Raw genomic sequence first — 26,055 nt, forward strand, 5'->3', positions numbered from 1 at the left:
AGGGCGGGTGCCACTACCGAGAAGGCCCTCTGCCTGGTTCCCCGTAGCCTCACTTCTCGCAATGAGGGAACCGCCAGAAGGCCCTCGGAGCTGGACCTCAGTGTCCGGGCAGAACGATGGGGGTGGAGACACTCCTTCAGGTTTCCTGGGCCTTTGAGGCCGTTTAGGGCTTTAAAGTTCAGCACCAACACTTTGAATTGCGCTCAGAAATGTACTGAGAGCCAATGTGGGTCTTTCAGGACCAGTGTTATGTGGTCTCGGCTTGCTCCGTCTTCCGTGTTGCAGCCCTTCACGTATTTGAAGATGGTTCTCATCCTGGCTGGTCATACCCATCAGGTGATTGACAGGTGGGTGTCCCTCCCTCCCTGTCATAGTTGGCCTGTGGGGAGGGGGAGATAAAGACCTGCAAGTCTGCCCCCCACCCCGCAAATTACTTCCTGCTCTGCTTCCTGCTCATTTACCAAGAACAAGAGCGAATCTTGTGGCCCACTAAAGACCAGCAGACAAAGGCATTGAATCTTTCTAGTCTGTAAAAAGCATATGCCCTAATTTATTTCTTATTATATACCGCTATGTCATTTCAAAAACATTACAGCAATAGAACATAAAGCTGCACGATAAAAACTAGATAAAAAAGTTAAAAGCAGACACCGGTTAGTCACTGTAGAAGGATGTGTTCTTGATAGTGTGCATAGGCCCTGGCAGAATAGAAATGTTTTTGTCAGGTGTTTAAAAGTTTGCACACAAAAGGCACCTGCTGAATCTCCAGTAGCAGGGAGTTCCGCTGGACTGGGGCCATGACACTAAAGGCTTAGTTTCTCATTGTTGTCAAATGAGCTTCACCAACCAGCAGTGCTCCTGCAGATGATCTCAGGGATCAAGCTGGGATATAAGGATTCAGGTAACCTCTGAGGTGCCCTGGACCAAAGTTGTTTGGGGCTTTTTAATAATAAAAGAACCTCAAACCTGGTTGGTTTAGTCTGATACGGGAAAAGCAGCAAAGAATCGTAGAATTGTAGAGTCGGAAGGGACCCTGAGAATCATCTAGTTCTCCACCTGTGTTGTTGGACTAAAACTCCCATCATCCCTAAGCTCTGGCCTTGCTAGCTAGGGGTGATGGGAGTTGTAGTTCAACAACATCTGGGGACCCACAGGTGGAGAAAGGCAGATCTGGTCCAGTGCCCGGCAATGCAGGAATATGCAGCTGTGGTCTGACACCTTAAAGACAAGAATATCAACAGAGCCTTCAGGATGAGGCCAAAGGGGCCCCTCTAGTCCAGCATCCTGTTCTCCCAGTGGCCAGCCAGATGCCCCAGGGGGGAAGCAGCAAGCAGGATTCGGCCACAAGAGCAAATCTCCCCTCCTGCGGTTTCCATCAACGGGGATTCCAAGGGTGCAGATGCTCAGCTTAATTCGGTTTTCCCTGTGTGCCTGCCTTGTGGAGGCAGAATTTGCACACAAGCTGAAGGAGGAGAGCCACCCGGAGCTGTCTGGCTTGGGGTTCAAGGAGGGTGGCCGAAGGAGTCTGCCTAATAATAATAATAATAATAATAATAATAATAATAATTATTATTATACCCCACCCATCAGGCTGGGTTTCCGCAGCCACTCTGTGCAGCTTACAGCACATAAAAAATGACCAGAAGAATCAGAAATCAGCTGTGCTGGCTCTTGGCTCTCTCCCGCCTCCGTGAAAACCTCTTTTTTATAAATTTATTCATTTGGTTTTTCAAATTAAAGTTTTACAATCACATCTCCAACATTCAACATAAAAACAAGATTCCACGGAATCTCCTGGACTTCTTCCCTCCTCCCCTTTGTGGGTCCTTTCCTGCTTCATCTTTTATAATAATCCAGATCTTTTACATCTCCATTACAGTGGTACCTCTGGATGCAAAGGGGATCCGTTCCGGAGCCCCGTTCTTATCCTGAAGCGAACTGTGCGGGTTGCGATTCGCCGCTTCTGCGCATGCGTGTCACTTCATTTTGAGCGTCTGCGCATGCGTGAGCGGCGAAACCTGGAAGTAACACATTCCATTACTTCCGGGTCGCTGCAGAGCGCAACCCGAAGCTACTTCAACCCAAGGTATGACTGTACAGTGGTGCCCCGCAAGACGAATGCCTCGCAAGACGGAAAACCTGCTAGACGAAAGGGTTTTCCGTTTTGGAGGTGCTTCGCAAAACGAATTTGCTATGGGCTTGCTTCGCAAGGCGAAAATGTCTTGCAAGTTCCTGAGATTTTTTTTTCGCTCCCCACCCCCTTTTTCTAATAGCCTTTTAGCAGCTAATCCGCTAATCCCTTAAGCCTTTAATAGCCGCTAAACCACTAATAGCGCTAATCCGCTAATGGGCTTGCTTCGCAAGACGAAAAAACCGCTAGACGAAGAGACTCACGGAACGGATTCTTTTCGTCTTGCGAGGCACCACTGTATATCCAAAATCCACCATTAAACTACAAGTGTTACTCCAATCCTACCAACGATTTGAATTCTTTACAATGGTTTTAAGATAAATTATAATTTTTTTCGATTCCTTATTAGAATTCTGGTCTTCCTGATTTCTGATTCTTCTGGTCATTTTTGCCATTTCAGCATAGTCCATCAACTTAATCTGCCATTTTTCTCTGGTTGGGACTTTTTCTTCTTCCCATCTCTGGAAAGGTGTCTAGGTGGTTTAAAAGAGGGTTAGGCAAGGTTAGACTGCATCCTTCTCTCACCTTCTTTTAAAGCCACCTAGATTGGCAGTCATCACTGTCTTGTGGCAGGGAGTTCCATAGTTATACATGTAGCCCTCTGGAGAGAGCTCTCGAACCAGTTGCTTATTTATATGGGTCAATGGAAGTTAGTTGTGTGTGCTCAGAAAAATACACTCAGATGCTCGGCTTAATTCGGTTTTCCCTGTGTGCCCACCTTGTGGAGGCAGAATTTGCACACAGGCTAAAGGAGAGGTACTCAGAGCTGTTTTGCTTGGGATTCAAGGAGGGTGACCGCCCACTAATAATAATAATAATAATAATAATAATAATAATACCCCACCCAGCATACTGGGTTTCCCCAGCCACTCTGGGCAGCTTACAGCACATAAAAATTTGTGAAACATAAAAAAATTCCCAATACAGGGTTGCCGTTAGATGTCTTCTAAAAGTCAGGTCATTGTTTATTTCCTTGACATCTGATGGGAGGGAGTTCCGTGCTTCCTTCCCATGCCCCCCCCCCGAGCCCCCCAAGTGAAAAGTTTGATGCTGCATTGGTCAGAAGCAGTGGCTCCCGGCTGCGTCCCAGATTTTGGTACCAGCTCATGTTCCCCCTGCAGTGATGGCATCCGCCTGCCGCATCCCAGAGTAGGCGAAAAGGCTGCTGTAGCAGAAACGCAGGCCTGGTCATGTGACTGCGACGCTGCAAAGCTGCCTGGTAAACGGCCCTTATAAATTTTGCAAATAATAACTAAAACCAGGTGGTGCGAGTTCATTGCAATTGCACCCTGCCCTGGTGTCCACAGGCCGAGGGGTGAGAGGGGTCATCTCTGTGCAAGGCAAACCTTGCACACGTAAAAGAGAGTTTGCATTATGCAACCGAAGAAAAAGCCGATGCAATTCTAGGCTGCATCAACAAGTCCAGGGTCCCGCTCTGGAGACCCCACTTGGAGTCCCGTGTCCAGTTCTGGGCACCACAATTTAAGAAGGGTGCCGACAAGCTGGAAGGTGTGCAGAGGAGGGAGACCAAGACAATCAAGGGTCTGGAAGCCAAGCCTGATGAGGAATGGTCGAAGGAGCTGGGTGTGTTTAGCCTGGAAAAGGGGAGATATGAGAGCTATCTTCAAGTAGCTCAAGGGCTGAACCACAGAAGAGGGAGCAAGCTTGATTTCTCCTACTCGGGAGGGTAGGACTCGAACCCATGGCTTCAAGTTACAAGAAAGTAGATTCCAACTGAACATCAGGAAGTACTTTCTGACAGTAAGAGCTCTTCGACAGCGCCCTCCTTGTGGAAGACCCTCCCATCAAATATCAAGGAAATAAACAACTATCTGACTTGTTGTTGTTGTTGTTTAGTCGTTTAGTCGTGTCCGACTCTTTCTGACCCCCTGGACCAGAGCACGCCAGGCCCTCCTGTCTTCCACTGCCTCCCACAGTTTGGTCAAACTCATGCTGGTCGCTTCCAGAACACTGTCCCACCATCTCGTCCTCCGTCGTCCCCTTCTCCTTGTGCCCTCCATCTTTCCCAGCATCAGGGTCTTTTCCAGGGAGTCTTCTCTTCTCATGAGGTGGCCAAAGTCTTGGAGCCTCAGCTTCACGATCTGTCCTTCCAGTGAGCACTCAGGGCTGATTTCCTTCAGAATGGAGAGGTTTGATCTTCTTGCAGTCCATGGGACTCTCAAGAGTCTCCTCCAGCACCAGAATTCAAAAGCATCAATTCTTCGACGATCAGCCTTCTTGATGGTCCAGCTCTCACTTCCATACATCACTACTGGGAAAACCAGAGCTTTTACTATGCGGACCTTTGTTGGCAAGGTGATGTCTCTGCTTTTTAAGGTGCTGTCTAGGTTTGCCATCGCCTTTCTCCCAATGAGCAGGCGTCTTTTAATTTCGTGGCTCCTGTCACCATCTGCAGTGATCATGGAGCCCAAGAAAGTAAAATCTCTCACTGCCTCCATTTCTTCCCCTTCTATTTGCCAGGAGGTGATGGGACCAGTGGCCATGATCTTCGTTTTTTTTCTGTCACCATCTGCAGTGATCATGGAGCCCAAGAAAGTAAAATCTCTCACTGCCTCCATTTCTTCCCCTTCTATTTGCCAGGAGGTGATGGGACCAGTGGCCATGATCTTCGTTTTTTTGATGTTGAGCTTCAGACCATATTTTGCGCTCTCCTCTTTCACCCTCAATAAAAGGTTTTTTAATTCCTCCTCACTTTCTGCCATCAAGGTTGTGTCATCTGCATATCTGAGGTTGTTGATATTTCTTCCAGCAATCTTAATTCCGGCTTGGGATTCATCCAGCCCAGCCTTTCGCATGATGAATTCTGCATATAAGTTAAATAAGCAGGGGGACAATATACAGCCTTGCCGTACTCCTTTCCCAATTTTGAACCAATCAGTTGTTCCATATCCAGTTCTAACTGTAGCTTCTTGTCCCACATAGAGATTTCTCAGGAGACAGATGAGGTGATCAGGCACTCCCATTTCTTTAAGAACTTGCCATAGTTTGCTGTGGTCGACACAGTCAAAGGCTTTTGCATAGTCAATGAAGCAGAAGTAGATGTTTTTCTGGAACTCTCTAGCTTTCTCCGTAATCCAGCGCATGTTTGCAATTTGGTCTCTGGTTCCTCTGCCTCTTCTAAATCCAGCTTGCACTTCTGGGAGTTCTCGGTCCACATACTGCTTGAGCCTTCCTTGAAGAATTTTAAGCATAACCTTGCTAGCGTGTGAAATGAGTGCAATTGTGCGGTAGTTGGCGCATTCTTTGGCACTGCCCTTCTTTGGGATTGGGATGTAGACTGACCTTCTCCAATCCTCTGGCCACTGCTGAGTTTTCCAAACTTGCTGGCATATTGAGTGTAGCACCTTAACAGCATCATCGTTTAAAATTTTAAATAGCTCAGCTGGAATATAATCACTTCCACTGGCCTTGTTATTAGCAGTGCTTTCTAACGCCCATTTGGCTTCACCCTCCAGGATCTCTGGCTCAAGGTCAGCAACCACACTACCTGGGGTGTACGGGGCATCCATTTCTTTCTGGTATAATTCCTCTGTGTATTCTTGCCACCTCTTCTTGATCTGACTTAGGGATAGTTTTAGGAAAGCTTTTAATGTTTGAAGTTTTATTTTATTTTTAATGTTCTGTTGAAAGCCACCCAGAGTGGCTGGGGAAACCCAGCCTGATGGGCAGGGTAGAAATATTATTATTATTATTATTATTATTATTATTTATTATTTATTAGACAGTGGAACGGTCTCCCTCAAAAGGTCAAAAGGTGGTGGTCTCTCCTTCCTTGGAGGTTTTTAGGCAGGGTTTTCATGGCCATCTGCCTTGGATCCCTCAGTTGAGATTCCTGCGTTGCAGGGGGTGGACTGGATGACCCCCAGGAACCCCTTCCAAGTCTACAGTTCCGCAGTTCTATGAAAATATTTTGACTCTCTGTGACCACGAAGGTCCTGTGAAGTGGTCCCTCTTGAACAGCCCCACTCCCAGGTTTGCCCCTGCAGTGGGGTCCCTCACTCTCTTTGTGATCCGCTGTGCAAGTGTGAAGAGTGCCCCTGGGCGCGTGCAGAATGTCCTCTCACCAATGTGAAGCCACAATCCGTATCTGAGGTCAGCAAAGGGGGTGTCTGATCAAATGGACGTGTTTCCCCCCCGAGTCGGGCATAGTATGCTGAGAGCTGAATGGGGATTCAGAGAGGCAGAGGAGAAGATTTGGGGGTTCGGTGCAGAGACTTGGATGGAGACCACACTGCGCAAATTACAACCCTCCCTGCCACCCATAATAATAATAATAATAATAATAATAATAATAATAATAATAATAATAATTTATACCCCACCCATCTGGCAGGGTTTCCCCGGCCACTCTGGGCAGCTCCCAACAGAATATTAAAAACACAATAAAGCATCAAAGATTAGAAACATCCCTAAACAGGGCTGCCTTCAGATGTCTTCTAAAAGTCTTGTGTGGATGCCAAGGAGACGGAGAGGAGATTAGGAGAGCCGTCTTCAAATACTTGGAAGAGGAAGCCAGCTTGTTTTCTCCTGCTCTTGGAGGGTAGGACTCGAACCTGGAGCTTCAGAGTGCAAGAAGGGAGATTCCTGCTCAACATCAGGAATAGGAGGACAAGAGCAGTTCAGCAGCGGGAAGTCAGGCTCTCGTCAGGGATTCTTGAGCTGAGATTCCTTCTCTTGGGGGATCCCTTCTTACGCTCCGATTCTAGTATTGGGGCCCAGTTCCGCCTCCCCTCCCCGCAGCTGCATTTCTGGGTGCGTCTTCGGAGCGTGGCCCACTGTTCTGGAGCAACAGAGCCGTGTTGGAATCTGGGACATAGCTGTCAACATTTCCCTTTCTTGCGAGGAATCCTATTTGGAATAAGGGAATTTCCCTTTAAAAAAGGGAAACCTTGACAGCTATGCTCTGGGAACAGCAGGCGGAGTTTTGGGGAGAGGCTTAAAGCGGCAGGACTTGGGTGAGAGCACTGGGGCAGAGCAGGTGGGGCAGCCGTGGGGCTGCTCTGGAGGAGGAGGAATCTCAGGTTGTTTTTAAGGACGCGAAGGAGGTGGGACGCCCTCTGTTTTTTCCTGCCCAAAGATGCTTGGGATTTTTCCTCTCCTGCCTGCCCTGAGTCCCATGACCAGGAGGAGGGCTGGCCAGGTATGCCTGGAATGCAACTCTGACTGGCCTCATCCTGGGCTGCTGGACCCAGAAGGCACTGGTCAGCCGGACGCCTGGGTTCCTTTGCTCCCTGGGCTACGATCCGTCGATGTGCCGCTTTGAGGGTTGCAACTGCACTGAGGAGAAAGAAGAGGGTCTGTGGGTTCTCCTGGCCACGTGAGTCCAAGCCCCCCCCCCCCCCCCCGGACCAAGGGACCCCCTCCGCTGAGGAGTAAGGCCGGCTGACATTTGGGTGTCTCTCGTGAGAGGTCCCCGTGGAGGCAAGGCTAATCCTAGATTACAACTCATCATAGAATTGGAAGGGGTCCCCACGGTCATTAGTCCAACCCCACAATGCAGGAACCTTTTGCCCAGTGCGGGACTCGAACCCACGACCTTAAGATGAAGGGTCTCATGCTCTACCCACTGAGCCCTCCAGCCGCGTGCCTCCGACCCTTTATTCGTTTTCATAGAATCACAGAATGGCAGAGTTGAGGGGACCCCGAGGGTCATCCAGCCCAACCCCAGCAATGCAGGAATCTCAGCTCAAGCGTCCCTGACAGGTGGCCACCCAACCTCTGCTTAGAAACCTCCAAGGAGAGTCCTTCTCCTCCTGAGAGTCTTGCCTCTTTCTCCCCGGAGGCCAAGGTGCACAGTCCTCCTCCATTCATTTAAATCCCCACAACGACCCTGTGAGGGAGGCTGGGCTGAGAGGCCCTGGCAGGCCCTGGTCACCCAGTGAGCTCCCTGGGTGATGATTTGGACCCTGGCCTCTCCAAGATGCTTCTGAAGCCCTCCTTGACCCCAGGGAGAAAAAGGGGGGAGCAATCAAGGGATTAATAAGCAGGATGAGACCCTCCCTGCCCGCGGACTGTCTCGCCAGAGTGGTGCATGCTCTGGTTATCTCCCGCTTGGACTACTGCAATGCACTGTACCTGGGACCCGGAAACTGCAATTAATCCAGAATGCAGCAGCCAGACTGGTGACTGGGAGCGGCCGTCGGGACCACATAACGCCTTTCCTGAAAGACCTACATTGGCTCCCAGGATGTTTCCGAGCACAATTCAAAGTGTTGGTGTTGACCTTTAAAGCCCTAAACGGCCTCAAAGGCCCAGTAGACCTGAAGGAGCGTCTCCACCTCCATCGTTCTGCCCGGACACTGAGGTCCAGCGCCGAGGGCCTTCTGGCGGTTCCCTCATTGCGAGAAGTGAGGTTACAGGGAACCAGGCAGGGGGCCTTCTCAGTGGTGGCACCCTCCCTGTGGAACGCCCTCCCATCAGATGTCAAGGAAATAAACAACTATCTGACTTTTAGAAAACATCTGAAGGCAGCCCTGTTGAGGGAAGCTTTTAATGTTTGATGCTGTATTGTTTTTAATATCCGGTTGGAAGCCGCCCAAAGTGGCTGGGGAAACTCAGCCAGATGGGAGGGGTAGAAATAATAATAATAATAGTAATAATAAAAATTAATAATAATAATTACAGTGGTACCTCGGGTTACATACGCTTCAAGTTACATACTCTTCAGGTTACAGACTCCGCTAACCCAGAAATAGTGCTTCGGGTTAAGAACTTTGCTTCAGGATGAGAACAGAAATTGTGCTCCAGCGTCAGGGCAGCAGCAGGAGCCCCCATTAGCTAAAGTGGTGCTTCAGGTTAAGAACAGTTTCAGGTTAAGAACGGACCTCCAGAATGAATTAAGTACTTAATTCGAGGTACCACTGTATTATTATTATTATTATTATTATTATTATTATTATTATTATTATTAAGGCATGGGAGGCCCCTGGATTGCAATTCCGCAGGGCTGCTGCCTCCCTGAACAACAACAACAACAACATATTATTTCTCCCCAGCCACTCTGGGCGGCTTCCAACAAAGTATTAAAATACATTAAAATGTTGCACATTAAAAACGTCCCTGAAGCTGCTGGTTGAGCAGCTTTTGCTGTGTGGCTCCCTTCTCCCTCTAGCGTCAGGCGGCCAAAGAGCAGCAGCTGTGGTGGCTTTGGGGGAGAGGCCAGGAAACCAGCTTGTGGGATTAGGGGAGAGGCTTCGGGGGGTGGTCTGCGCTCCCAGGTCTGAATTGCTGCCCTCCAAGTCTCGGTGGCGCTCTGTTTTTTGCCTGGGCGGCCCATTCTGCGACGGAAGGGGTTTGGGGTGTCTGTGCCACGAAGCTGCCCAGTTCCCAGGATGAAGGCCTGGGAGTCCAGCCCCTTTGCTGAAGGTCTGGGGGTCTCCTCTGCGCCTGAGTGGGGACCACCTGCTGCAACCTTCCCCGTCACCCATTGCGGGCACCCTCTGGGCTCCAGGGAAGCAAAAGAGACAGGTGTCTGTGGATGCCACTGGCGGCAGCTGCGCCTGACCTGCAAAACACAACCCGGCCGGCAGGCTGCTCTTTTGTGCAAACTTGAGGAACGGAGCTTCCTTTCGGATTGGGTCCTACGTCATGGCATGTTGCTTGGCGGTCCTCATCCCCGTTTCTGGCCCTCCTGGAGTCCCGTTCTGCCCCCCAGGACTGGGATAGACGAAGGGAGGGGCAGGAGTGGAACCGGAGGGGCCCCTCTCTGCGAATCGCACCCCAAGACTGGGAGCAGGGGGGTGAGTTGGGGGGAGGCACCTCCGTTCCCTGGAGAGAGGACGGGGCCCAATTCTTGGCTTGTGCCAGAGGTGTTTCTCTCCCCTGCCAGCCACAAATGAGCGTCAAGTGTCTGCAGTGCATTGTACGGCATGGGGGGGCCATGTGCATTCAGTCGGGGTGTCTTTGTGGGGGGGGGGGGGGCAGCCTGTGCCATCGCTGTTTATTTCCCCTGCCTCTGCTTGTTCCTCCATGCTTTGGTTTGATTTTTGCCATCCTCCTTGCCCTGCTTCAGCAAAGCCTCGTTCTTCCCCAGAATGTGCCCTGACGTTTGCCGCTCTGTGTGTGTGTGTGTGTGTTTTGGTGAGTCCAGATTGCCCCATGTAGCGTTAACTGGGGTGGGGGGCGCTGGGGGGGGTCTGTTCTGTCTCTCTCCACAGCCTGAAAGTGCCTGCTAAGGTATAGACAGCCCTCAAGCTCCGAGACGGGCCCTGCCCTTGCCCCCAGCCCCAATTGCTAGTTCTGCCCCATAGCAGCGGCCCCCCAGCCCTGCAGAGGACCCGATCCTGGCTGACCCGATACTAAACCTGCTTCCCCTGCTCGCTTTCTCTCTAGTTCCCCGGAGCACCCTTGCCTCTCTGAGGATCAGGACCCCCCTCCATTCGTCGCGGCTGGAGACCTGCCGCCCGAGGCCCACAGCGCCAGAACCCCGGAGGCGCCACCGCCGCCGTCTCCGCCCGCCTCTGCCAGGGCCCCCCCGGAGTGGGACGACAGCTTTGACGCCTTCGCCACCAGCAGGCTCCGGCCGGACGCTCCCAGGGAGCCTCCGCCTGCAGGGAAGGGGCTGGAAGGCGGTTCCCACCCGGACCCCCAAGTTGGGGGACAGGAGGACGCCAGCCCAGGGAGCCCAGATCCGCTGAGCTGCCCCCCGGAGCAGGGGCTGGGAGGAGCGAGAAGAGAGAGCTTGGGGGGCCAAGCCTTGGGCCAGCCCTCGGAGGAAGGCCCCCCCACTTTGGGAAGCGACGCGACGGCACAGCAGGCCCCGGAGGACAGCGGGAGCCCCTGGCCCACCGCCGATGAGGTCTTCTTGGAGGAGGGGCCCCCTCCGCCTCAGAGCGCAACCGCAGAAAGCCCCCCAAGTGGCCGGGCACCCCAAGCCGAAACTGGGGAGGGCTCTGTGGCCGACTCGCCTCGCTGGGACGCCGTGGGGCGAGAGGAAGCAGCCCTCTGCTTGGCACCGGACGAGGTGCCCGATGGGAGCCTGAATATAGAGGAGGCCAGAGAGATGCCCAGCTGGGGGGCTCAGGAGCAGGCTGAGGGACCCCCCCGGAAGCCCCCAAGGAGGTTCGTGCCCCTCGGCCTAGAGGAGGCGTGGGGCGTCCAGGAGAAGCAGAAAGATGGGGCAGCTGCGGCCGAGCAGCTGGAAGTGCCCGCAGAGGGAGCCCCCTCCATGGGCGAAGGGAGGCCTCCCCCAGTGGCCGCCGCCTCCTCCTCCCTGGCGCCACTGGTGATGATGGGAGCAGCTGGCGTCCGTGCCACGGGGAGCCTCGGGCTGGCAGGCGACGGCGCGGAGCCTGCAGCAGATAATGAGCTGAGGGGCCGAGGCCTCCCTTTGGGGGGGACCCCGGGGGCCGAGCAGTTTGAAACTTGCCCTACCGATCTCTCCTTGGGCGCGTCAGGCCTGTCTGACTCCTCCGTGTGGCAGGCGGGCGCTCCCTGGCCGCAGGGGCTCTCGGAGCTGGGCTCGCTGCAGACGGCCAAGGAGCTCCCTGCACGCGAAGAGACCCCCCAGGACCCCCGGCCCAGCCCCTCGGTCCTGTTCTGGACGGCCGTGGAGGAGGAGCAGCCGCCGTCGCAGGACTCGTGGCCCGAAGGACGGCGGCCAGGACTTGGGGGTCCAGAGGAAGATTTGCCACCAGGAGAAAGAGGGGCCCTCTCCTTCCCCGAGGGGGACCCTGCGCGAAGCCCCCTCAGCCAGAGCCTGCCCGCCACGTCGCCCCCCTTCCCGGCGGTCCTGGCGGGCGGGCAGCTCAGGCAGGCTCGGGCCGGCAGCTCTCTGAGCGAGTCAGAGCTGTCGTCCAGCTGGTCGGACGACCGGGTGGTGGACTTCAAGAAGGCCGACTTTTGGCAGGCGGGCAGGGAGGAGCCTCAGGGCAGCTGGACGGACACCGCCCTGGCGCCGGGCAACCCCTTTGCCCCCTGGGCCGGGACGCCGCCCCCGCCTTCCCCACAGAACAACCCCTTTGTGGAGAGGCCAGCTGACCAGGCCTCCTCAGAGGCGGCCGTCCTGCCGGTCTCCTGGGTGGGGGGTCTGGGTGGCCCGGAGGCGGCCCCTCGCGGCTTCTTCCTTGCCCACCCCTCCGAGGACCAACCCACCGCCCCCGTGACTTTCTCCACGCCTTCGCTGGAGGGGGCTGCCCACCCCAGCGACTTCCTCTTCCCGTCTCCCGTCCTGCCTCCTGACCTGGGCAGGGGCTCCGCTGTGGCGGCCCCCTCCCTTGCTCTCCCGCGGCCCAGAGCCGCCTCAGTGGCCTCTTCGGTTTCGCCCGTGGGGGCGTCGCAGGCGGAAGAAGCGCCTCCTCTCCAGTGGACGGCCAGGTGAGCTGGGCAAGGCTTGTGTGTGTGTGTGTGTGTGTGTGCACCAGGTGACCCCCCCTTACCTGTGGTTTTGGGGTGTCTCTCCCAGGAACCCCCCAAAGCCCTGGGCTGGCCCTCCCTCTGCCCATGGGGGTGTCTAACTGGCTGCAGCCCTCCCCACAGCACACTCCTACCCCCCCACCCCAAAACCTCTGCATGGCATCTTTTCATGCCCCCTCCATGGCTTTTATCTTTGGTTTACCCTTTTACTCCTCTTTTAAGGGCTGTGACTAAATCCCTCTCTTCTCTCCTAGCTCTGCAGAAGGGGGGGCCCCTTAGAGCAGCGGCAGCTCCTGCCCCCCCCCGGCATGCTGGAAGCAAAGGGTCATTGGGGGGGCAGGGGGGAAGTGGCTCTTTGAGGTGGGACAGTCGCCCCAATTCTACCACTTGGCCTTGGCAGGGGAAACCTGCAGGGAGGGGGGGGTATACGTTCCTACTCTGTACCCCCCACCCACCTGAGTGTTAAGATCTCCTCCCATGGTTTTATTCATTGTTTAAGCAAAATTTGCATGCCATTTAATCAAAGAATCGTACAGCTGGAAGGGAACCCTGAGGGTCATCCAGTCCAACCCCCACAATGCAGGAATGCGAAGCTGCCCCATCTGGGGATCGAACCTGCAACCGTGGCGTTACCAGCACCATGCCCTAAACAATTGAGCTATTCACACCCGAACTGTCGTTAGGTTTATAGCAGATCTTTAAATGTGAACTCACTTGCTGGCCATGATGGTTTTTGATGGTTCTGTTCCATCTTTCAGCTTTGTCTCAAAGGGGGGGGGGATATTTGTTCATGAACAAGGAACCAGGGAAGAATTTTTTTTTTTATGCTCCCCTGTGGCAGCATTTCCTGTAAAAATGGTCAGTGCACAAGCTTCTTCCGAGATACAGCTTTAATTCCGACTAGGAAGGGGGCAGGCACAGCCTATTATTATTGCGATTATTAATTGCATTTATCAGTTTCTTTTTTCCCCAAGAAGTGATCCAGACATCTTGCAAAATGATGCATGCGTTAAAAGAGCAATGTGACTTTGAGCCATCTCCTTTTCTCTTTTGGAGCAGCGATTCCCTTCACCCCTTCGCATGACATGCCCTCCCCATCGCGTGTCAAGGCTGGAGACTTAACAGACTCCAAAATAACAGCTTAGTTTTTGAAGGCGTTCCTGGACGTGGGAAAACTTGGATCTCTGCAGATCAGCTTTAGAGGAAAAAGGCTGGATAAAAATGGATGGGGCCCCTTGCACCCATCGCCACCCAGTCTGGTAGTTAGTGACGAGTGTATCATCAGAGATGCCCGTGGTCTCCTGGCACAGAGAACCTTCTGCCAGTTTTTTGTGGGGGTCTAGCTGTGCCCCTGTCCAGACAGAGACAGCTTGGCTTCAGTAACCTCTAGGTTAGATTACTGCTGTGTGTTATATGTGGGGCTGCCTTTGGAGGTGGTTCAGAAACTGCAGAATGCTGCAGTCAAATTGCTGGCAGGGCTGGGTGTGTTGGTGGTCTGACCTCGTAAAACTTGTCTTAAGTCAGCTGAGCTCAGTTCGTTTCTGAGCTCAATTCAAAGTGCTTGTTTTTCTCTATAAAACCGTGTCCAGTTCAGGTTCGCATCGAGAGAGGTGCTGTGTCCGGACTTTTAGATGTCTGCCTGAAGCCCATCTCTAAATGCCCCTCTCCAAGAAAGGGATGCGGGTGGCGCTGTGGGTTAAACCACAGAGCCTAGGGCTTGCCGATCCAAAAGTTGGCGGTTCAAATCCCCACGACGGGGTGAGCTCCCGTTGCTCAGTCCCTGCTCCTGCCAACCTAGCAGTTCGAAAGCACGTCAAAGTGCAAGTAGATAAATAGGTACCACTCTGTCAGGAAGGTAAACGGCATTTCCGTGCGCTGCTCTGGTTCGCCAGAAGCTGCTTAATCATGCTGGCCACATGACCCAGAAGCTGTACGCCGGCTCCTTCGGCCAGTAAAGCGAGATGAGCGCCACAACCCCAGAGTCGGCCACAACTGGACCTAATGGTCAGGGGTCCCTTTACTATTACCTTTAAGAGAAGTTTAGAATAGGCATCCCCAAACTCGGCCCTCCAGCTGTTTTGGGACTACAACTCCCATCATCCCTAGCTAACAGGACCAGTGGTCAGGGATGATGGGAGTTGTAGTCCCCAAACAGCTGGCGGGCCGAGTTTGGGGGATGCCTGGTTTAGAATCTCCCCCTTCCCCATTGAAGACTGCCTGGTGCCTGCTTAAACCTATTTTTGGTGCCAGGTGAAAACAGCCCTCTCCTCCCAACCATCTGTTGGCACAAGATGTCCTTATGCAGCCATAGGCAAACTCAGCCCTCCAGATGTTTTGAGACTGCAATTCCCATCATTCCTGACCACTGGTCCTGTTAGCTAGGGATCATGGGAGTTGTATTCCCAAAACATCTGGAGGGCCGAGTTTGCCCATGCCTGTCCTTTTGCTTTAGCGGTTGGGGCTGCTCTGAGCTGCTGATCATTTCTTCAGAGGCTGGCTCACGATTCTTGTTCTTAGAAAATTATCTCTCTTTCAATCTGTTGCAAGTCGCCCAGAGACCGCTTGGTGTCAGGCAACTAGCAAGTGAAATGAAGAATATTAACACCGTGGCCAGCTCTGAAAACGCCTTCTGGGCAGAGAGGTCTGCTTTGGTTTCACTCCTATTCTTTATCCATTCAGCTGTAGTAATCTGTCTTAAATGATCCGAATGAACTTCGTGGGAAAGATCTCTGGAGGTCCAAGAGGATTAAATTCTGGGGGACCCCAAAATCACTGCCTCCTGCGCGGAGCCGCTGTTTGTGCCCTTTTGGGGTGTGCTTCCACATTCCAGAGATCTTACACTTTTGGGAAGCGGGGGGGAGGGGGGGACAGGTGCATTTGCAGTTTAACAAAACATTTCTGGGAAAGATGTGCAGAAAAAGAATATATGGTGTTTTAGTGTCCCAAAGTGTTTTTCAGACCTCTTCTGGGTAATCCTCCCTGCCAGGCACAACAACAACAAAACAACAACAACAATTTACTATTTATACCCCGCCTATATGGCGGGGTTTCCCCAGCTACTCTGAATATTAAAAGCACCATAAAACATCAAACATTAAAAACTTCCCTAAACAGGGCTGCCTTCAGATGTCTTCTAAAAGTCGGATAGTTCTTTATTTCCTTGACATCTGATGGGAGGGCGTTCCACAGTGCGGCAGCCACCACCGAGAAGGCCCTCTGCCTGGTTCTATAGTTTCTCGCAGGGAGGGAACTGCCAGAAGGCTCTCAGAGCTGGACCTCAGTGTCCAGGCAGAACGATGGGGGTGGAGACGCTCCTTCAGGGATACTGGCTGGAAGTCACTGTATAGCTTTTCAGAGGCTGGCCAGTTACGTGCGACACTTTTGCATGCAAAATGCAGTGGGTGACACTGGCTAATGTTTGGTTCCCAAAGGCAGCTGAGCCATATTCCAGGTGTTGAAATAATCCACCAGAGATGCTGTCAGTGTGTGCCGTTCCAGGAACCTGGGCTAGGAAAGCCTTTCGTCTGATCCTTTTGCCTTCCTGAGGGCTTCTCCTGGGAGCCATTCATGCACCAGAGTCCTTCTGCTTCCTCACAGGGAGCAACGGGAGGGACGTGGAGTTGTTTTCATCCTACAAAAGAGCTGGAAAGCGGCTCATAGCTTTAGATTTCAGCCCGCAATGTGTTCGTTTTCCACCCGTGCCCAAACACAGGGCTACAAATAGCAGCGCAAAAACTGACTATATTAGGATTTCTCAGTGAAATTTGCCAGCAGGTGGTGCTGTTGCTGCAGAGATCTCTGTGAGGGTCCCTGGAATAAGCCCCCCCCCCCAGACCTGCTGCATTGGCTGGGGGAGACCCCTGAGCAGTTTAAGGTTGGGGTCTGGACTCCTCCTTTTAAGACTGTTGGCCTGGGCTTGTTGGAGGTGGGGGCCTGCAGCCTTGTGGGGCTCCCTTTCAAAGTTGCGAGTTGGAAATTTTTTTTTTGGGGGGGGGGGTCCGCCATCAGCACAGAGCAAAGAGCCCCTCCTGCAGGAAAACTCTTCTGAGGTCCGTGACCCACAAGCGCCTTGCCAGGGGGCCTCTGTCTAGGTGTTGTTTTGCAGCTGTGCCCGGATGCAAAGAAGCAGGAGGACAGACGTGGTGGTGGTGGGGAACGATAGGGGTACATGCCAGCAGATTTCTGGGGGAGGGCTAGGCCTGCCCTGCAGGGAGGTGGTATTCAGGATCAGTTGTAGATTGTACTGGAGGAGAAGGGGTGTAACCCAAGACCACCTCCCACGGTACATCATACCTACATCACAGAAAAGGTGGTCTACAGCAGAAATCTGAGTGCGTTGTTTATCTCGTCTGACAGGTTACCTGTTAATGCTCACTTGAATGGATACCCTGGGGAGCCTGGCCAGTCTTTTGTAATGATAAATACTTAGTTCCCGAGCCAGGTCACAGGCTCACACCCTTATTCATATCTTAAATGTGCCCTCAAGACAGGATTTGTGAAGGAAAAGACAATGGGGAGGCTTTTCCATTTTCCTTTGACCTTACGGAGAAAAATTTGGTCAGTTTGGGAATCAAAAATGGTTTCAGGTCGGTCTTCCTGTGCTGATCTATGTAGGTGCTTGCTTGGCACATTTATGAACATTTATTATGTATCTAAGACTTTAAAATTCTTATCAGACTTCCCTTTGGGGCGTCTGGTTGGCCACAGCGGGGACAGGGGGCTGGACTGATCCGCCAGCTCCTCCTCGGGTTCTTACACAGGCGGCACCACATCCACGGTCCTCAGGTCTTGTAAAATTCGCACCACTAGGGAGCTTGTTCGGGAATGGTCATTTGCCAGGGATGCTTCAGCTGTGATCCCCGCATTGCAGGGGGTCAGGCTGGATGGCCTTTGGGGCCCCCTTCCCACTCTACAGCTCTTTGAAACTCCGGGTCTGAGAGAGGGGAAGAGGAGAGCCCGTTTGCTTCTTGACGGCGGTGCAAGCAGGCCAGTTCCAGGGGAAGCGAAGCTCTCCTCTGCTTGACCTCCTGGAAGGTCACTGTCAACCATAGCAGATCCTTCCTGCATTGCAAAGGGGTGGGCTAAATGACCCCTGGGGTCTCTTCTAACTCTATCTGCGATTCCATGTTGCGTTAGGGGGACCCATGTGATAGCTGCTTTGCGCCAGGCTTAGACTCTGGCCTGCCCTGTCCCCCCGAGAACTACAAGTCCCAGAGTGTCACGGTCAGGTTCACGGATGATCAAAGTCCCGGCTGGGGACGTCGGGACCGGGGGCAAGATGGCAGGCTGGGAGCAGGAATGGGAGTCCAGAAGCCAGGAATCAGAAAGCCAAGAGTCAGAGGGTCAGAGAGCCAGGAGTCACGAAGCCGAGGGTCAGGAAGCAAGGAGCCAAACGCAGCAAGGCAGGGGACGTGGTGCTGTGGCAAAGAACCGAAGGGAAATGCTGACCTTATATACCTTCCTGGCTCTTGCCACCAGGTGCTGTGAGTTACCAATTGGCCTCACCTGTGCGGCAGCACCTTGCATCTCCAGAACTTAGGAAGGCCCCAGTCCTGCGAAGTCCTATTGGTCACAGGGCCCGGCTCCTGCACACACTCCTGACACAGAGTCCTTTGGCTCTTGTGGGCGTTTCCTCTGCACCGGCAGGAGCAGCCGGCAGGTTGCAGTGGTGAAGGTAAAGCCATCACCTGGTCAGCCTGGTGCTTCCTAAGGAGGGATGCTCAGGCCCCAGGATGCATGTGAGGGAAGGAGAGAGGGAGAGAGAGATGGCTGGCCTCTGGAGGAGAACCTGAGTTGGCATTTGCCAAGGCCCTTGTGTATAATTAGCAGGTGAGCCTGGCGTGTGGTCAGAAGCGCAAGGAGCTCGAGCGCAGAGCCTTGCAAATTGCAGCACAGGGAACAAACGTTCAGGTGCTGTTGACAAGAGAGGTAGCAGCCCATGGCGAGGAGCGTCCTGGGGTTCCACGTCTCTAAACCGTCCTTTGCCTGTGGGTACTGCAGCCTTATGGATGCACTGATCTACTTATAAAAATGTTACATTTGCAATAAGGATGCATAAAAACATGCAGTAAAAACGATATAAAAAAGTTAAAAACCGGTACCAGTTAACCCTTGTGGAAAGATGCACTCTTTTTTTTTTTAACATAATTTTTATTGCGTTTTCCATATTTCATTTTCATTACACAAATCCATAACTTAAAGTATTGCTCAAAAAGAGCATTGACTTCCTTCCTTCCTTCCTTCCCTCTTTCTGACTTCCACATATCTTTAACAGATTCATCGCATTTCTATAACCACTTTTTTACCTTATATCTTCTTTTAACCCTCTTATATGTAAACCAGCTCCTTATTTTCACATTACCAAACATTTCAAGTCAGACCTACAAACATTTTCAAACATTTCTTTCAAATAAGATATCAATTTGCTCCAGCCCTTTGGAAGGGAAAGATTCACTCTTGATTGCCTGCATAGAAAAGTTTGTGGCAGGCGTTTAGAAGTTGGCCCAGAAGGCGCCTGCCGAATCTCTGGTGGCAGAGAGTTCCAAAGGACTGGGTCAATGACACAAAAGGCTTAGTTTACTTGCTGTTGTCAATGGAGCCTTGCCAGCTTGGGGAACGACCAGCTATGTCCCTGCAGATGATCTCGGTGATCCCTGCAGATAAATGATCCCCTACAGGTGCCCTCAGAGACGAAGGCGGGTGACACTGATTTGTTGTCGGCGTCCATCTGTCTTGAGAAACAATGGACTGCTCCTCCGGGGATGACGCTAAATGGTTTTGTGCCCTCCCCGGTGTGCAGGAGGACTGGGCAGCGTGTCAGGAGGTCCTCCTGGGCTGCCCTCCTCCCATGGCTGCCAGATTCTGTGCCCGTCCGCATGGGCACCCTGGGCACACGGGGCCTCTCCAGAGGGGCTCCATCCAGCTTCTTCCTGGGTTCATCTGCTTTTAGCTCTAAGGAAGCAACCGTGTTGGCTTCCGGTCTTGCACTCCCTGCTCCCTCTTTTTTAAAAAATAATTTTTAAAAATTCATTTTTCTTTTAACATTTATCACCATACACAAATCTTAAATCACTTTGCTAATAGGATTTGCAGACTCCCCGAATTCCCTCCACCCTCCGTGGTTTCCCCAGGTATTCTTTTCAAACGACATCTTACAATGTTCTCCATATTTTCTTAAATCTCATTTTTTTATCCCAATTCTTGCTTCATTGCAAGTGTTTTTTAAAATCCTGCCTGTGTTTTCAGTTGTTTGTAATGTTCTTTCAAGTAACTTACAAAATTCCCCCATTCTTTATTAAATTAAAGCCGTCCTCTTAATCTCTGATCTTCCCAGTCATTTTCACCAATTCGGCAGAGTCCATCACCTTTATCAGCTATTCTTCTTTTGTAAATTTTCCTTCCGTCTTTGGGCAAGGAGCAGCTGCTGTAGCCTACATAAATAGTTTCTTCTGATACTTAGGTATTTCTGTACCTAAAATTAATAATCAAAAAGCTTCAGGGTTGTTGTTTTTTACAAAAGTTATTTTTAACATTTTTTCCAGCTCATTGGAAATCATTTCCTAATATTCTTTTTTGCACTCCCTGTTCTTGCCTCTGCCTTGGGGTCTTTTTATTTGGGGTGGGGGGTCGGAGTTCCCTGGCAGCTGGCGCTCTGTGCCAACTCTCCTTGGGTTGGCCAGCAAAGCTCAGGGTGCGTCCCGTGCGGTTGTGGGGAAACAGCCCCCTTCCCTGCCCCACAGAGTTGGCTGCTAGAAGGGGAAGCTGATGGGGGCGTCACCCACCCCCAGGGGGACCAGAGGAGACAGAGGCAAGCCGCCAGCTCTCTTCCAAGCATAGAACTGCAGAAGTGGAAGGGACCACGAGGGTCGTCTAGTCTGACCCCCCGCAATGCAGGAATCTTTCGCCCAGTGTGGGACTCGAACCCTCAACCCGGAGCTTAGACGTTTCATGCTCTACCAGCTGATCTGTACTTTGGGAGCGGCGGTGAGGGGGCTTCCTTAAAAAGGAGGGTGGCCGTCTTGCAGAGCTGGCTAAAGAGTTTTTTTTGGGGGGGGGTTGGGAGGAGGGGAGGCTGGACAAGGAAGAGCCATAGGTGCCTGCCTTCCTCTTCCTCTTCCCTTTTCCCTTTCCTTTTCATTTGACATTTTCAGTCCTTCTATCTTCTAGACCAGGGGTCAGGAACCTTTTTCAGCAGGGGGCTGGTCCACTCAGACTTTGTGGGGGGCCGGACTATATTTTGGGGGGGAAATGTGAACAAATTCCTATGCCCCACAAATAACCCAGAGATGCATATTAAATATCAAATCAATCTTTATTACGGTCCAGAGACCCAACAAATCAATGCAAAATTCAAACAGCCCACCTCCAGGTTAAACAAGCATTTTGTTCAAAAGACAGGGGTCATTGGTTCTTGCAACCACCGATAAAAACTTCACCACTGCTAATGTTCTAGCGTTTGTCCGTTCTTCCAGTAGGAACCTGACATAGTGAGCCTCTGATTTTCCCGGGAAAGGGACCAGCAAAGGTAATATCAGTTCAGCCCCAGTTTGCTCATATTTCACACAGTGCAGCAAAATATGTTTTATGGAATTGATGTCTTGAGCACAGGAGCAAATAAAAGGACACGTTCTACTCCTGTAAAAACACGCTGATTCCTGGACCGTCCGTGGGCCAGATTGAGAAGGTGATTGGGCTGGATCCGGCCCACGACCCTTAGGTTCCCTACCCCTGCCTTAAGACAGGATTTGTGAGCAAAGAGACAATGGGGAGGCTTTTCCATTCCCTTCCTCCTTGCAGAGAAATATTTAAGGTGACTGAAAGCGTCAAAATGGCTTTAGGACTGTTTTCCTGTACTTTTTCCGGACACGTGGTTTATATATTGATGTATGTGTTTGCCTCGTACAGTTATGAACATTTATTTTATATACAAGACCTTTAAATTCCTATAACAACCCCGTGAGCAGAAACTGGGGCTCTCAGGCGTCTCTGCATTGGGGGGACACCAGGCTGCTCCCCGCCAAGACCTGCCGGGACTGTTTCAGTCCCCGTTCCTGAAAGAATTGCAGTGGGGATCCAGAACACTTTTACTGGCTGTCCCCATCCCCAATTTTCTCTATTATTTCTAGAACACTTTCAGAACAAAGCATTGCCTAAAATTAACTGCAGGCCCTCGCTCACAGTTCACAGGCTGATGGACAAGGACAGGAAGCTGATTCAAAGACAAGAGCCATCTAGTCCAGGGGTCCGCAAACTTTTTCAGCAGGGGGCCGGTCCACTGTCCCTCCGACCTTGTGGGGGGCCGGACTAGATTTCGGAAAAAATAAAAATGAACTCCTACGCCCCACAAATAACCCAGAGATGCATTTTAAATAAAAGCACACATTCTACTTATATAAAAACACACTGATTTCCGGACCGTCCGTGGGTTGGATTTAGAAGGCGATTGGGCCGGATCTGGCCTCCGGGCCTGAGGTTGCCTACCCCTGTTCTAGGAGTTTTCCCCCAGTGGCTTTTGGGTGTGTGTCCCCCCTTCGGCCGTGTGTGTGTGTGTGTGTGTTTGGGGGGGGGCTCTTGCTGCGCGAACTCCTTGGGGAGGGGGAGATGCTGTTCTGTGAGCCTGACTCTGCTGCTCCTGCCGCTTGTCTCTTGCAGCCCCCACCCCGTCAAGCCCATCAGCAGCTCTCCGGGGCCAACCCCCCCTCAGGAGGAGGAGGAGAAGCCGAGGCCAGCAGACAGCCTGACCCCGGTCCGGAGCGGCGGCCAGGAGCGCGAGCCGGGCAGCGCCGTCAGCGTCACTGCGGGGGGAGCGCCCACCTCCCAGCTGGAGAAACCGGAGCCCAAAAGGGTAAAAGGGGATGGATGGGAGGGTTGGGGGATGTGGGAGAAAATGCCCCAAGGGTGGCAGAGGGGGGGGCTCTTTCCTGGGGGGGGGGGCTTCAAGGGTCCTTGAAGAAGAACCTTTAATTTGAAGTGTGTTCATAAGAAGAGCCTGCAGGACCAGGCTGAAGGGGGCCCACCCAGTCCAGGGGAGACCCAGAAGCAAGGTTCCAGTGGCAGGGAGCTCCATAGTTTAACCCTGGGCTGCGGGAGGAAGGGACTTCCCTGCATCTGTCCTCTTGGGCTGGTAGATTATTTTTGTGCCCCCTTGGGATTCCCCCCTGTTTCCCCCTCCGCCATGGGGGCCATTCTGCCTCAAAAGAAGACCCTGCTCCGACAGATCCCATAGCGCTCGCTTTTCCCAGGCCCAGTTCCTGGAAGCCCCCTGGCTGCCTCCTGCTGCCCCACCAGAGTGCCCCGCTGGAGGCAGAGCAGCCTGGCTTGGCCTTCCTGGGGGTGGGGGGTGGGGGGGTTTGAAATGGGCCCCTTTGGCCTCATCCAGCAGTCTCTCCTGGTGTTCCTAAAATTCTCCTCTGTGAATTTCTGCCCCCGGTGCGACATTATTATTATTATTATTATTATTGCTTGCTGGTCCTTGTCCTGATGGAGAGAAAGGTCTTGCTTCTCCACTGACCGCAGACCCCTCCCTCTGTCCCCCCCCCAGGACTCTTCCACGCTGGATCCGTCCGCCAAGTATTACCACCTGACGCACGACGAGCTGATCCAGCTGCTGCTGAAGCGAGAGGCGGAGCTGAGCCGGACGCAGGATCAGGTCCGCGAGCTGGAGAACTACATCGACCTCCTCCTGGTGCGCATCATGGAGCAATCTCCCCGGCTGCTGCAGATCCCCCTGGAGGGGGAGCCCAAGGCAGCCAAATAACGCCCCCACCCCCCTTTCCACCCGCCACGCCTCTGCCCTCCCCACTCTTGAGTTCCCGGCCCCCTCTCCTGGCTCAAGGCGGCCCCCCGGGAAGGAGTGGCCCTGCGGAAAGGACCCTTGGCTTCCGGACCTCTGGGCCACGGGCAACCGGACGCCGGTGTTTGTGGGACGCAGCCGGATTTGAGCGAGACGCCGTTCTCTGCAGAGTCGCTCGCCTCCTGTCCTGCAAGCTTCCCGGTCCATCGCAGCACCCGCAGTTACGCCCAGGGCTCGGATCCGCTCCCCGTCCCCTCGGATGGTGACTCTGGCTGGCTGTTGGCTCCCTGTCTGTGGGGGTGGTGGGTGTTCCTTTGGGGGGGAGCCAGCCGACATGGCTGAAGGATGGACTGCGAAACCAGAGAGATGGATTGTGCAGGAAAGACCTCCTGGTGGGCCGAGGGCACGGCGTGCAGACCCCACCACTTTTCTCCTTGAGGGCTAGCATCGCCCAGCCTGCGCCAACCACTCAGCACCTCGCCAGGTTCACCTGCCCCCTGGGGGCAAGAGAGGGGGCTGCCTAGGACTTGGGGTGCTGTCCTGGCCCAGCGCCGGGCACTCTTTTCATTGCATGCTGGAATAAGTTGCAACCCGTCTGTCTCTGCCTGCCTGCCCTCTTCCTTTCTCTGCTTGGGGTGGCAGCAGGGACTTGGCAGGAGGGCACCGCAGTGGCACCTCGTCCTTTTTGCACCCCCCCACACACCTGCTGCGATAATCAGAACAAAAACAGTGTGCCTTTTCTTTCGCGGGGAGGACAAATGCGCCGGAGCATCTCCAGGCTTGTGCGCTGCGTCGTTCGTGGCAACTTGTGTGCTGCAGACCAGCGGAAGCACACGGGGAAATGTCCTCAGGCAGGGCAGGGGGGTTTGGCGTCATTGCCAGAAGCCCTGGGCAAAAGTCTCTGGGTGCCCAGAGGAAGGAGGACCCTGCTTCTTAGCGGGTGACCAAAGTGTGCGGTTCCTTCAAGGTGGCTTCCTCTTCTGGGTTTCCTTCTCAGACCTGGGGGTGCACTCAGGCCTTGAAATGTCTCTGCTTTGCCTTGGGGTGCCCTGGCTCTTTCCTGCCCCAGGAGGAGACCTGTGCAGCCTGCGCCCCCCCCCAACACACACCTGGCCCTTGGGGATGCCTTCGGGGGAAGCTCCAGCCCTCGGTTCCATCCCTCACGCATCCCTTGCGCATCATCCCTTGCGCATCTCTCTGCCCTTAACGGTGGGCTGTGGATTTTTCCTGGTCCAGAAAGGGGCTGGCAGGCTGCGGAGAATCCTGCCCGCTTCTCCCAGGGTTGTGATTGTGGACCACTGATTCTTTTCTTACTCTGCCCACCTGGGGAGTGGTATATCCTTCTCTCCCCCCCCCCCCCCGCAATGGCTGCAGGGGGGGGGCTTTCCCCCTTGCCCCCCCCCCACCTACAGCCTCCCGGTCAGCTCGCCCGCCAGCCACAGCCTCCTTCCCTCCCCCTTCGGCCGCTCTCTATCCGGCCCAGCTAACGGTGGAGGAACTCTGTCCGGCCTTTGCGTTGCCCCTTGGTTCAGCTGCCCGCGGGCGATGGAGGAGCTCAGCAGAAAGGCCCTTCTGGCCTTGGCATGGCTTGGAGAGGAGTCTTTGGGCAAGGAGGAAGGAGCGCCAGGGACCCATGAGGTGGGCTGAGCCAGGGCGTTCTCAGTTTGCCTTTGCCAGGAGAGGGGCAAGCCTGTTGGTTGCCTGCCAGTGTGGAGGCCTCCATGGCCCACTCGCTGCAGGAAGGTCGTTGGTGCTGAGCTCCGGCCCCTGAGGTCCCCTGACCCCCCCCCCCCACAAGCTGCCCAGCCTCCTTTCTCTCCCCAGGGAGCTGGGGCTGTAAGGTTCACCCATCGACTCCCCGGATCCCGGTGCCAAAAATGCGCAGCTGCCTTGCTCCTTGTCCCCCTCCTGGAATTGGGGGCTGCTGCCCCCCACATCCTTGTCTGGAAGCTTTAAAAGGGGGAGGAGAGCCGGCTGCCCCCATCCTTAGACGGTAGTTGTTGGGAAGGATTTTCAGGGGCGCGTTTTGAGAGGGCGGGGAAATATTTCTGGATTTGCAGGGTCTTCGCTTTCGAGGGTGGTTCTCATCAACAGTTTGCCTCCACGTTTCTCGCGTTCTGCCAAATAAGCCTCATGACCCACAGCAGGTTTCTCTCAATCCGGTGCCCTTCCGGAGCCACGGACTGCAGCCCCCCTAAGGCTTTTGTGGGCACCGGGTTGGGAAAGGAGAAACGTACCATTCAGTATTTCCTGGGGGTTCTGACCTCCTGGCAAGAGTTTCCTTGCAGTGTTCTGCGTGGGGCCGGTTGGTTTCGTTTAATTGTTCGTTTGGGCTCCTCTCCTGGCCCAAAGGGCCACCGGGTGCCAGCGCCAAGCAAACCGTGTCCCAAGGAGAGCAGTGTTAGTTAACGTCTTCCTTCCCTTTGAGCAAGTTTGGGAGCACCCCTGCCCCCCTCCATCCCGCCCCAGGGGGGAATTTTACTCCCAGTCGTGGGGTTCGTGCTGAGGTGCTCACTTGTATTAAGAATCTCATTGGGTGACGTTTGTTTAAAAAGAGGGGGGGGGGGAGCTTGTTCTGTTTTAAGCACTTTAAAGGAAAAATAAAATAAAACGGTTGGATTTGTTGCTTAGAAATTCCTGGCTTGCCTTTTTATTCCCATGCCCCAAATCCAAAGGTTGCAGCGGCCTCACAAGCCCC

The 26,055-nt window shown here is 53.4% G+C and overlaps 1 protein-coding gene across 1 annotated transcript in view; it reads left to right on the plus strand.

The window, feature by feature from the left end:
- Nucleotides 1-25,991, plus strand: part of RAB11FIP5 (RAB11 family interacting protein 5) — a 60,191-nt gene extending 34,200 nt beyond the window's left edge. The window contains exons 4-6 of the mRNA XM_083398245.1: nucleotides 10,544-12,526; nucleotides 22,217-22,409; nucleotides 23,106-25,991. Coding sequence (XP_083254371.1) covers nucleotides 10,544-12,526; nucleotides 22,217-22,409; nucleotides 23,106-23,321 — 2,392 coding nt within the window. The 3' untranslated portion in view covers nucleotides 23,322-25,991. The remainder of the gene's footprint in view (nucleotides 1-10,543; nucleotides 12,527-22,216; nucleotides 22,410-23,105) is intronic.
- The last annotated feature ends 64 nt before the right edge of the window (nucleotides 25,992-26,055 follow it).

Source organism: Podarcis tiliguerta (genome assembly GCF_965153285.1).
Source record: "Podarcis tiliguerta genome assembly, chromosome: 9".
In the NCBI taxonomy this organism is placed as follows: domain Eukaryota; kingdom Metazoa; phylum Chordata; class Lepidosauria; order Squamata; family Lacertidae; genus Podarcis; species Podarcis tiliguerta.